The sequence below is a fragment of the Mobula birostris genome, chromosome 20 (assembly GCF_030028105.1).
Source record: "Mobula birostris isolate sMobBir1 chromosome 20, sMobBir1.hap1, whole genome shotgun sequence".
NCBI lineage: Eukaryota > Metazoa > Chordata > Chondrichthyes > Myliobatiformes > Myliobatidae > Mobula > Mobula birostris.
Window position 1 is genome coordinate 27425107 of NC_092389.1, and position 13488 is coordinate 27438594.

The 13488-nt window shown below is 42.3% G+C and overlaps 1 protein-coding gene across 2 annotated transcripts in view; it reads right to left on the bottom strand.

Moving 5' to 3' along the window:
• ccdc15 (coiled-coil domain containing 15) overlaps positions 1-13488 on the bottom strand; it is a 54875-nt gene that overhangs the window by 13436 nt on the left and 27951 nt on the right. For both annotated transcript variants that reach the window (XM_072238386.1, XM_072238387.1), the window contains exon 5: positions 12789-12941. In XM_072238386.1, the coding sequence (XP_072094487.1) occupies positions 12789-12941 (153 nt within the window). The remainder of the gene's footprint in view (positions 1-12788; positions 12942-13488) is intronic.

Sequence of the window (13488 nt, forward strand, 5' to 3'; positions counted from 1 at the left end):
CAAGCAGGCCGTCCACAGCAACCAGAGCAGACGACGAACCTCGACCTTCGACATCGAGGCAGGCAGAGATAGGAGAAGATGAGCTGCCTGGCCTGATCAACGATGAGATGACACCCCAGTGTCCCACCACCCCACCTCCCAGTCCACGGACAGATACCGATTCGCGGAGAATGCAGCAGTAGCTGGGAGGCACTCAGCAGATCTTTAAGAAAAAAGCCGAAATAAACATGCTAATTAATTAGATGCCGCCCGTACTAACCTGTACTAATGCCTCCACAATTTCTTCGGCCACCTCTTTCAGAACCCTGGGGTGTAGACCATCTAGTCCAGATGACTTGTCTACCTTCAGACCTTTCAGTCTCCCAAGCACATTTCCCCTAGTAATGGCAAATTTATTCACTTCTGCTCGACACTCTTGAACTTCTGGCATACTTCTTGTGTCTTCCACAGCGAAGACTGATGCAAAATACTTATTCAGTTCGTCTGCCATTTCCTTGTCCCCCATTACTACCTCTCCAGCACATTTTCCAGAGGTCCAATATCCATTCTCGCCTCTCTTTTACATTTTATATATTTGAAGAAACTTTTGGTATCTTTAATATTATTGGCTAGCTTACCTTCGTATCCCATCTTTTCCTTTCTTATGATTTTTTTCTTTTTTACTGTAGTTGCCTTCTGTTGGTTTCTAAAAGCTTCATAATCCTCTAACTTCCCATTACCTTTTGCTCTATTATATGCCCTCCTTTGGCTTTTATGTTGGTTTTAACTTCTCGTCAGCCACAGTTGCATCATCCTGTATTTAGAATTCTTCCTCTTCAGGATGTATATATCCTGTGCCTTCCAAATTGCTCCCAGAAATTCCAGCCATTGCTGCTCTCCCATCATCCTTGCTAATGTTCTCTTCCAATCAATCTTGGCTAGCTCCTCTCCAATGTTTCTGTAATTCCCTTTGCTCCACTATAATACTGATACATTTGACTTTAGCATTTCCTTCTCAAATTGCAGGGTGAATTCTATCATATTATGATCACTGGCCCCTAAGGGTTCATTTACCTTAAGCTCTCTAATCAATTCCAGTTCATTGCACAACACCCAATCCAGAATAGCGGATCCTCTTGAGGGCTCAACCACGAGCTGCTCTAAAAAGCCACCTTGTAAGCAATCTACAAATTCACCCTCTTGGGATCCAGCACCAACCTGACTTTCCCAATCTATCTGCATATTGAAATCCCCCAAGAATATCATAACATTGCCCTTTTAACATGCATTTTCTATCTCCAGTTGTAATTTGAAGACCACATCTTTGCTACTGTTTGGAGGTCTGTATACAACTCCCATTCAAAGTCTTTTTATCCCTGCAGTTTCTTAGCTCTATTCACAATGATTATATACTTTCCAATACTATATCGTGCACTTGTCCCGCTTTTGCCAGGTTTTCAGGATAAATAATTTTCAAATTCTTGGATTATATCCATAGTCGTATATGTAAAGGTAAATGGGCAGGTATTTTAAGTTCAAGTTTATTGTCACCTGACTACATACAATCAAACTTGACATCCTCTGGACAACTGAGTGCTCACAAACCATGCATTACACAGCACATAAAACAAAATATTATAAGATCGTTCAAAGTGTATATAATATGCAGCACAGATAAACAGTAAACAGCTTGGTGTCCTTGTGACAAGACCTCAGTGATGGCAGGGTATTCATTAGTCTTTCAGCCTGAGGGAAGAAGCTGTTAACCAGTCTAGAAGTCCTAGTCCTGATGCTCCTGTACCTCCCTCCCAATGTAGTGGGTCAAAGAGATTGTGTGATGGGTGGTAGTAATCCTTAACAATGCTTTGGGCCCTTCATCTACAATGCTCCCGGTAAATGTCACAAATAGGGAGCAGAGAGACCCTGGTGATCCTCTCAGCAGTTTTTACTATTCTCTGTAGGATCTTGTGGTCTGATGTCTTGCAGCTTCTGTACCACACAATGATGCAGCCAGACAGGACACTCTTGATGGTGCTCCTGCACAAAGTTGCTAGAATGGGGGCGAGGAGTCTTGCATGTTTCAATCTCCTCAGAAAGGTGTAGATCCTGCTATGCCTTTTTGACTAATGAGGTGGTATGTGGGTCCAGGTTAGATCGTCTGTTATGTGCACACCAAGGAACTTTGTCCTCTTCATTCTCTCCACGGCAGAGCCATTGATGTGAATGCAGAGTGGTCGACCTGCGCCTTCCTGAAGTCAACAATCATCTCTTTTATCATCCATGTTGAGATTCAGTTGTTGTTCTCACACCATTTGACAAGCTCTCTACCTCCTCCCTGTATGCCAATTCATCATCATTGCTGATGAGGCCAACCATTGTTGTATCATCAGCGAACTTGATGACGTGGTTTGATCTGGGTCTAGCAGTACAGTAGCGAGTCAGCAGCATGAGCGGCACCAATGCTCAGCGTGATGGAGCTTGAGGTGTTGCTGACAACTCGGACTGACTGGGGTCTTTCCGTCAAAAAGTCCACAATCCAGTTACACGTCATTGAGATTTGCTGATGTGATGCAAACAAAAGTGACCATGACTCAGCAAGTCAGGCAGCAACATTGCAAAGAGAAATACATTTTAGGCCAGAAACCTTTCTATTTGCCCAAGATATTCCAATAACACTTCTCCAAACGCACATGCTTACTACTCATGAAAACAAGTGCAGCAGGCACCCAAGAACATCAGCACCACCTGCAGGTTCTTTTCCAAGTTGCACAGCACCTTGACATGTTTAATGTTGCTGGATCGAAATCTTGGAACTCCCTCATCAACAGAACAGTGTGAGTTGTTTCAGTACAAGGATCGGGGCAGTTCAAGGCCCACTTTTTCATATAATCTCTCAGCAGCTTGGACAATATGGGATGGGCAATAAATGCTGGTCTTTCCAGCAGTGCCAGATCCCAAAACAATGAATAAAAAAAGATACAGCTTGTCGCATCCATCTTAGATCTTATAAAGCAGAACTGGATGGCTGGCAATGATAAACCACCAAAACATCAATAAAGACAGCAATAATGATAACTTTTTCCCAGAAAAATATCTTTGATATTTAAAGACTGATGTTTAAAACCTACAAACTGCCTGGCAGCTTATTTGGGGACACGGTGCTTTTTCGACTGAGTGATAGCCTACTCAGGCTGATATCTCAAAGTCTGAAAGGTGTGAAAATGAAGAAATTACCCATAACACTTTTAGACCTCAAGTCTTCTTTACTCAACTTCAAAACTGCAGCAGAAGTTTCTCTTCTCTTGTTACATACACCTGTTAGGGTGCAGTCTCCAGCCTTATAAGGTAACCATAGCCTTCAGCCAGGAGCAGATGTCATCAGGTGGTTCCCAACCTTCACAGAATGTTTCGACCCTTAACCACGACACTCTCCAGTTGGTGGGCCAGCAGTGATGGCCAAATCACTGCCCATCTGCGCCTGGCTTCCGGCTTCCAACTTCCTTCCTCTCGCCTATTCCAAATCAAACAAGAGGCTCATTTTGCCTCTTGCCCCATCCTATGAGCTGCTTGTTTTTTGCTCCTTTCGTCCAGGCCCAGAGCTGACAACAACCGCCATGCTGACCTCTGCAGCCGATCTCCACAGGGAACAGCCATGCCTGCTATCCCTTGTCTTTACACTCCAGCACTACGGGCTGGTGCTTCAAGGCCTTCTCTTGTGGGCCTCTTCCCATCCCTCCTCCCACAGCACAGTCAGCTCATCCAGAATCATTTTCCTGTCTTCAGATGACCACAGTACAATGTCCGGGCGTAGAGTTGTATGCACCATATCCAGGAACTGCAGCCTCCTTCCCACATCAACCCTCGTTTCCCAGGACCTGGCTGTTAGCAGCAGATTGGGCTTTGGTTGTTTGGTTACGAAAGGCCTGGCTCCCTCTTTGATGAGAGTGATGGCCTTCCTCAAATCTGTGCCAGCCGTCCTCTTCTTGCATCTCTCTCGCTCTAGTGTGTCAGCAAGAGCCAGAAGCATCTTATCATGGTGCCACCTATACCGTCCTTGAGTTAGAGCTGTTTTACACCCGGACAGTATATGAGCCAGTGACGCCTTTTGTCCACAGAGCTTACAGTTCGGGTCCTCTCTCATGCCCCATGTGTACAGATGTAATGGCGAAGGAAGGGTATCATACACGGATCGCAAGAGGAAGGAAATATGGAAGGGCTCCAGACTCCATAACTCTGCCCATGAGATCTTGTGCTTAGGCAGATCCTATTTTGTCCAGGCACCCTGGAACCCTTGTTCCGCTGCCTTTGACATCCGCTTCTCTTCCTCACGGATCCGTACTTCTGCCTGTACCATGTCTCCCTTGTTACTTATGCTTGCATTTCCCCACTGCTGGAAGTGAACTGAGCAGAGGCCTTGCCACCCGACGCAGGGGTTGCCGATGATATCTCGCATCTTCAGAGAACACACTGCGAGCTCCACAGCTGCGTTGGCTGCCCACTTGCGCCCAGATCTGGTTGTAACGCCTGCTTGCTTTACCAAGACGTCATTGGAATCTCTCAAGCTTAATTAGGCTCTGCATTTTGCCACCTTGAGTTCCTCCACAACAGATGACAGTGGAAGCTGTAGTTGCCCAGATCGAATATAGAGGCCCACTGAAGAGAAGCTTGGGGGAACTCCCAACCATCTCCACAGGTGCTTGTTGGTTTTCCTCTTGATGCCCTCTACAGCAGTTGTGGGGAACTCATAAAGTGTGAAGAGCCAGAGAAGCCTGGGCAGAATGCCATATTGGTACAGCCAGGTCTTGAATTTACCTGAAGTCCGGATTTGTCGATCTTCTTCAGCCATTCGTCTGTCTGCTTCACAGCATTGGTGACATTGGCCCCATCTGTCAGTGACACATTAAACCACTTCCCCAAGCATTTTATCAGGTTATCTTCGATGGAAGGGATGACCTCACCCTGAACTTGGAGGCTAAACTTGCTAGTAACTTTGCCCTTTCTGATCACCATACACCTGGACTTATTGGCCTTGAAGGACATCCTCGCCCAAGTGATTACATTGTCCAGGGTTTCCAATACCCATCTTGCTCGGACATGTGACACAGTTGTTATAGTGATGTCGTCCATCAACCCTCGTAGAGCCGGCTGAACAATGCCCGAACTCCAGCGTCGGGCCGCGGGTTACATCTTCTGCTGCTGATAATAGCAGTTTCAGTCCCATAGTAAATAAGGGGGGGGGGGGGGGGGAAATGGTACACCCTGTTGGAATCCCCTTCTGGAGGTCCTGCCAACTAGTTGTGAAATGGGCTGATGTAAATCTGAGTTTGAATCCTCCTAGGTAGCTGGTGATCATGTCTCGAATAGCCACTGGGATGTAATAGTGGTCAAGTCCTTCTAGGATGAGGTCATGTGGAATAGACCCGTAGGCGTTCGCGAGGTCTAACCAGACAACTGTTAGGTCGCCTTTTTTCTGCTTGGCCTCACGGATCAAATGACTAATCATTGAGGTGTGTTCCAGACACCCCAACAAGCCTGGAATATCGCCTTTATGGATGGATGTGTTGATATAGCGGTTCTGCATCATGAAGAAGTCAGCCTTTTTGCGAGCACAGAAAAGAAAATCTTACGTTCCCAATCCAGGAGAGAAATTGTCCTAAACTGGGCAATTGTGGAAGAATCCTCTTCCTTTGGAATAAAGCATCCCTCTGCCAATTTCCAACTTGATGGAATAGTAACTTTGGTCCAGATCTTTCTCATGACTTTTCCACAGCCTCTGAAGTAGTTTTGGGCATTTCTTATACACCTTAGAAGGTATACATTTGAATTTTACACAGACTTCAAAATGTTAGTCCCTGTACACTGCCCCAAATTTACATTTTCCTTGCACATAAACAAGACATGCAACCTTTCAAGACTTCAGGGCATCTTGATTGGTAAGGGAGCAAGAGTTACAAGAAGAATGCATGAGAATGGACTTGGAGGGGAAAAAAAATCAGCCATGATATGAATTCTGCTCCTATATCTTATGATTACAAGGCAGTGACAGAATCTTCCATTTCAGCTGCTAAAGTGGCCAATAAAATTGTTCTCTTTATGTCTATTATATTGTGGTTTACCTTTTAGCCATTTGAAGACGTTTCATTATTAAGCAACTGGCAAATTATAAGGTTGCTGCTACGGAATAGCATTATCTGCTTTCTGTGAATCATTTCTGTTCAATAATTGTTAACCAAACTTTATTGTTAAGTGTGTCATATTTGCTTCCTTTATCAGTTTCTGCCATGACTTGTGTTCTTCTGCCAAAAGTTTCCTTTGCAATTGTCTTCTGCAAAAGGATCTACTTCATATATCTCAATGTAACTATCGTATATGGTGAGCAGATCCTAGTGCAAGTCCTAGGATACGATTTGTTCATCGGCAGTGCATTTTAAGGCAATATATTTCATCATGTTCATGGACTTTTCATAGTTCAAGATGAAGTACAACATCTGCCCTCTTTTGTCGAGATGCATTGCTTTCTTGAAAGTTAAACATTGCCAGATAATTAGAATTTGGTAATGAAAACGAATGGGTTCAGATCTGGATGGGTGGGTGTTGAAGTGGAATTGAGGTCATAGTCACCTTGTAGTTCAATGTCATGACTTTGTTGCTAACAAAGAAGTGGTTGGGCTGTAGACTCCCTTTCAACAGCCACTGTTAAAAGCTTAGGGTCAAGAATTGTGTTGTTTTGTAGGTTAGTCTTCCCAAATTTAGAATCATAGAAGGATGCTGCCCAAAGAGACCAGCTAACTCGTTATTTTATTTGAGGTTTTTGTTTTGGGTGCTTGATGGGTTCTTTGAACAGGTTCCATGGTGTTACTTTGTTTCATGGCTGCCTGCGGGAGGACGAATTTCAGAATTGTATTCTGTATACATACTTTGATAATAAATGTACTTTGAATCTTATATCAGTGCCAGTTAATGAAGATCAACCCAGGCTAATTCTATTTCTAGGACATGGCTCATAATTGCAGATCATGGCTGTTCAAATATTCATCCAAATATTTTTAAAATGTGATGGTGTTTTTATCTCTTCTGCTCTTCCATGTGACAAGCTCCAGCATCCTACCAGCCTAAGTGCAAGTGTTTGCCCTCATCATCCTTCTAATCTTGTCACCAATAACCTTAAATCTATACACAATATCTTCCTTTATATAAATTCTCCAATCTGTAGTTAATTTCTCACATGGTCTTGCTACTCATCTCATCTTAATCACTGAAAAAGGCACCATAATCACTTCTTAGTATTTCTCACCTTAACCCTGCTTATACCTGCTTACATAATTATCCAAAGTTTACTCCCAATTTGCACCTCTGGGCTTTCAGAAGTCTGTATATCTAGCTCACACTTTTGCGATTAGCACCCTTTCAGATCAAAACTAAGACAAATTATTAAAATATGTGGCAGCAAACAGCATACAAGAAATATTTGACAATGTGATTGAATTTTTTGCAAGCCTGAGAGAATATTGAAGCAGACTTTAAATGCAGAGTTAAAAATCTTCTATGAAAGCCAACACCAACAAAGTGCTGACAATCTCTAGGAATTCCTTTACCTCTAATTTTATAAGCCTAAAAATAGCCCTGTCAGTGCCCACCCAACTCTCCCCCCTCTTCTACTGGTGACCTTAACCAAAATTATTGATAATTTATCCTACAGCCTCTCCACACCCATCCCCCTCAAGCACTCACTGCAACTTAATTTGTCTCTGAATCTTATTAAATCAAATCCAATTCTGGCCTTCCAGGCTTTAATTGGTGCCACCTGTGTCATCATTAACCAATGCCCAAGATCTGTAATTTCCTCCCCGAATATCTCTACATTTGCATCTCATTTTCTAAGGTGCCTTTTGAAACTTAGCTCTTTGATCGACCTTATTAATTATAGGCCTTAATATCTTCGTGGCTTGATGTCAAGTTATGTTTGATAATGCTTCAATGACAAAATCACAGTCACAAAGAACACAGCAAGTACAGCACTGGACAGGCTATTCGCCCCACAATGTTGTGCTGATCTTGATGCTAGAAAAAGCAAATGTCCTCCTCTGTGTATCATCTATATTCTTCCATTCCCTTCATATTCATGTGCTATCTAAAAGGCTCTTAAACTCCACCAAATTGCTTGCTCCACTACTACCCCTAGTAACCAATTTCAGGCACCCATCACACTCTGCATAAAAAAAACACTTGCTTTAAACTGTTCACACCCTCACCACCCAACCTTAAAAGTATGTCTTCTGTTTTGTGACATTTTTACCCTGGGGAAGAGATTCTGAGCACAAGACCATAAGATATAGGAGCAGAAGTAGGCCATTTGGACCATCGAGTCTGCTTCATCATTCAATCATAGGCTGATCCAATTCTTCCAGTCATCCCCATTCCTTTGCCTTCTCCCCATATCCTTTGATGCCCTGGCTAATCAAGAACCTATTTATCTCTGCCTTAATTATACCCAATGACTCTACCACCACTCATGGCAACAAATTCAACAGATTTGCCACCCTCTGACTAAGGTAATTTCTCAGCATCTCTGTTCTAAATAGACATCCTTCAATCCTGAAGTCATGCCCACTTGTCCTAGACTCCCCTACCATGGGAAATAACTTTGCTATATCTAATCTGTTCAGGCCTTTTAACATTCGGAATGTTTCTATGAGATCCCCGCCCCCCCCCGCCATTTTCCTGAACTCCAGGGAATACAGCCCAGGAGCTGCCAGACATTCCTCATATGGTAACCCTTTCAATACTGGAATCACTCTCGTGAATCTTCTCTGAATCCTCTCTAATGTCAGTGTATACCTTCTAAAATAAGGAGCCCAAAACTGAACACAATACTTCAAGTGTGGTCTCATGAGAGCCTTATAGAGCCTTAACATCACATCCCTGCTGTTATATTTTATACCTCTAGAAATGAATGCCAACATTGCATTCGCTTTCTTCACCACCTACTCAACCCGGAGGTTAACTTTTAGGGTACCCTGCACAAGGACTCCCAAGTCCCTTTGCACTTCTGTATTTTGAATTCTCTCCCCATCTAAATAATAGTCTGCCCATTTATTTCTTCCACCAAAGTGCATGACCATATACTTTCCAACATTGTATTTCATTTGCCACTTCTTTGCCCATTCCTCTAAACTATCCAAGTCTCTCTGCAGGCTCTCCGTTTCCTCAACACTACCTGCTCCTCCAACTATCTTTGTATCATCGACAAATTTAGCCACAAATCCATTAATCCCATAGTCCAAATCATTCCATCAGGTCCAGGAGATTTATCCACCCTCAAACCATTAAACTTCCTGAGCACCTTCTCAGTCATAATTTTCACTGCACATACTTCACTTCCCTGGCAGTCTTGAATGCCCAGTATACTGCAGGTAACTTCCACTCTGTTGACTGATGCAAAATACGCATTCAATTCCTCTGCCATCATTGTGTCTCTCATTACAATGTCTCCATCGTCATTTTCTATTGGTCCAACAGTGGCATGCAGAAGTTTGGGCACCCTTGGTCAAAATTTCTGTTACTGTGAATAGTTGAGTAGAAGATGAACTGATATCCAAAAGTCATAAAGTTAAAGATGAAACATTCTTTTCAACATTTTAAGCAAGATTAGTGGCAGTTAACAGGAACGATGGAGGTCAAGTTGAGGCCTGGAAGACCAAGAAAACTTTCCAAGAGAACTGATCGTAGCATTGCTAGAAAGGCAAATCAAAACCCCCGTTTGACTGCAAAAGACCTTCAGGAACATTTAGCTGACTCTGGAGTGGTGGTGCACTGTTCTACTGTGCAGCAACACCTGCACAAATATGACCTTCATGGAAGAGTCATCAGAAGAAAACCTTTCCTGCATCCTCACCACAAAATTCAGCATCAGAAGTTTGCAAAGGAACATCTAAACAAGTCTGATGCATTTTGGAAACAAGTCCTGTGGACTGATGAAGTTAAAACAGAACTTTCTGGCCGCAATGCACAAAGGTATGTTTGGAGAAAAAAGGGTGCAGAATTTCATGAAAAGAACACCTCTCCAACTGTTAAGCACGGGAGTGGATCGATCATGCTTTGGGCTGGTGTTGCAGCCAGTGGCACAGGGAACATTTCACTGGTAGAGGGAATAATGAATTCAATTAAATACCAGCAAATTCTGGAAGCAAACATCACACCGTCTGTAAAAAAGCTGAAGATGAAAAGAGGATGTCTTCTACAACAGGATAATGATCCTAAACACACCTCAAAATCCACAGTGGATTACCTCAAGAGGTGCAAACTGAAGGTTTTGCCATGGCTCTCACAGTCCCCTGACCTAAACATCATTGAAAATCTGTGGATAGACCTCAAAAGGGCAGTGCATGCAAGACGGCCCAAGAATCTCACAGAACTAGAAGCCTTTTGCAAGGAAGAATGGGCGAAAATCCCCCAAACAAGAAAGCGGTTATTAAAATACACGTGATGAGAGGGGCATACAATCCAAGAGCAAGTTATGATAACTTTAAAAAAAAATTAAAATACTGGTTCAGCTACATTTGGCACAGTGTTCAGTACTGAGTGTCGCATGTTAGGAAAATTATAAATGCTCTAGAGACACTACAAAGGAGATTTACTAAAATTATTCCAGGAACACAGAACAGATTGTGAAAGGACCAAAATAGACCTATTTAAAACCACAAAAGGACATTGAAAGTAGACAAATAAAAAGGGCAGAGAGGTTAAGAACCATGAGACAGAACGAAGGTGATAAGCCAAAGAACCAAAGTGACAATAAGTGGTTACAGTTCGGAATCCAACTGAGATAAAATAGTGCAAGAATCGAAATGAAAATATTTGCAATGCAATGGAGACGTTGGGAAATGGAACAAGCTGAATTGCTCTAACAGAGCAGGTATGAATTTGCATTCAATGGCCTTCTGTATTGTAACAATTTTGTGAAGTATCACGGGATGTTTCAATATATTAAAGGTATTGCATAAGTAAACAACAGGAATTCTGCAGATGCTGGAAATTCAAGCAACACACATCAAAGTTGCTGGTGAACGCAGCAGGCCAAGCAGCATCTGTAGGAAGAGGTGCAGGCGACGTTTCAGGCCGAGACCCTTCGTCAGTCCTGACGAAGGGTCTCGGCCTGAAACGTCGACTGCACCTCTTCCTACAGTTGCTGCTTGGCCTGCTGCGTTCACCAGCAACTTTGATGTGTATTGCATAAGTGCTGGTTATCACTGTGCAATCATTTCTAAGACAAGGAAAAAAGATTCTCATAAATGGCAAAATGCTGTTGGCAATGTGTACAAACAAGTGATTGGAATAAGGTTTTGAGCAAGATTAAAATTAAGAATTCTGCCTCCTGCTGCTGTGCCAAAAACCCCTGCCCTTTGGTGGAACTGCCCCAACAATAAAGCGCCCACAGCCCAGGGTGGAGAGGGTGGGTTCAGGATGAGGGACGCAGAGAATCAGCACTGACACACATGGCTCAAGGGTGTGGGTCATTGCTGGGGAATAACAGCAGCTGCTTCACTCGTTGATAGATTGCCCATCTTGTCATTTCCTGTGGATGCGAAGATAGGTGCAGACCTCTGTCCCTCCTTCAGTTTAGGTTATTATCAGGTGAAATCATTGGGCTAAAGAAAACTGTGTAACCAAATAAAGAGGAGGGGTACAGCCCTGAGCACCACATCTCAGTGGATACACCATGGCTGTGGCCCAACTAACACCAGCTCTCATGGAGATTCCCACCACACAGATTGTTGATTTTGCACCAAATTCCTAGCACAGCAATAGGCGGCCTCTTGTAAACCTCCGCCGTTCCAGAGTTACTAGTAATGCCTCTCTATATATACATAATGCTATTATAACCTGCTTTAGAATTGTTTCTACCAGCACTCTTGTTCCTTGTAACATGAGTTGTGAGTTACCAGTGTGTGCATTCATTAAATTGATCAATATGTTGTACTTGCTATTCACTTCTATTTATGATACCTCCACCTCTACTTTATTTTAAACAAAATAAAAATAATGCAAATTAGGCACCGTGATCAGTTACTTGATATTTGCTGCGGACTCAGGCCTAAGAGGTCTGGTTCCTTGCTGTATGTCTTTTACAAGACATTCCTTAAATTTTCATAGCTTCCATGACGAAGTGTATATGAACTGGTGAACGAACCCATAACTGCATTAAGAATCTTCACATCTGGGTTAGTGAAGATGCAGAGTAAAGTTCCATTATATTGCCTCAAAATTATTCTTCAACCCAATTGTATCACAACCATATCATGCAATACTTCTATTTTTCTTTGTGACATTCAAGAGTGACAATGCAAATCTAAAGGTGCTGATGAATTGTAATTTTATACTGTAGGATCAACTTGCACAAGCAACAAGGATAAGACTGATGTAAACTATTTCATGTTGATAAATGCAATCAAATATGAGATGCTGTATCAGATTTATGCAAGAAAATTATATAGGAGTAATATAAACAAAGTATGGTAGATCCACTTTCCTGAGGTAACAAGAGAAGGCACTACAGAGGATTGTAATTGCTCTGAGATATTAAGCTCAGGATATTGTAAGATTTGTTTTTAATAAGAGGGATAAGTAATTTAATTGAGCAAAGATTAAAAACTAAATTTAAGTTTGCTTGATAATTGAATACAAAAGATGTAAATGCTTTTAAAGAAAGGTTATCTTGGACTGATTAAAATGCATAACTAAATTAAATCATTAGATGGATCTTGGTCTTATGTTTACTCCTATGGAGCACGCAGAAATCAAAGACTAACCTTCTCATGCTGTAGCTCAGGCTCCAAAGTAACATGCTTCCCACCAGTGGATTTCTGTGGCTGTTTCTGCAACTCTGCAGGCAGATCATGCTGATCTTTCAAACATGTGACATCTGTGACACCTAACTCCCTCCCCATTTGGGAAGCTGGATTCTGGAAAAAAAAGTATGCAAACCAAACTTAACTAGAAAATTCACCTCATCTTTTTAATTTCTATATTTTCATTACCACTTCACGTAAACAGTTATTGATTTGGTATAGAAAATTATTGCAAGCTACAGAAATCTAACTATGTTTAACAAGTTATGAAATGTCTAATTCATTAATATAAAAATCAGTACTGGCTATAATGCAGCAAAGCAATTTTTGTTTTAGGTGAGATAAGAGTGAGTGTGTGTCTGTGTGTGCCCTTAACTCCTGATGGAGTTGTCGGGGCGCCGTCATGACAACCTTTTTTTGGTATGCTCATCATATGGCGTATCTTGGGCATCTGAAACCTGGCGGAGCCCATCACTCTCCAGGTTTTTATAAGATAACTTTAGCAGTTTATAATTATACAAAAAGCTATACATTCTACCTTATAGAGTCTCAGAAAAGTACAGAACAGGCCCTACGACCCATCTTGTCTGTGCCGAACCATTTAAACTGCCTACTCCTATCGACCTGCACCAGGACCATAGAGCTCCATACCCTTCCCATC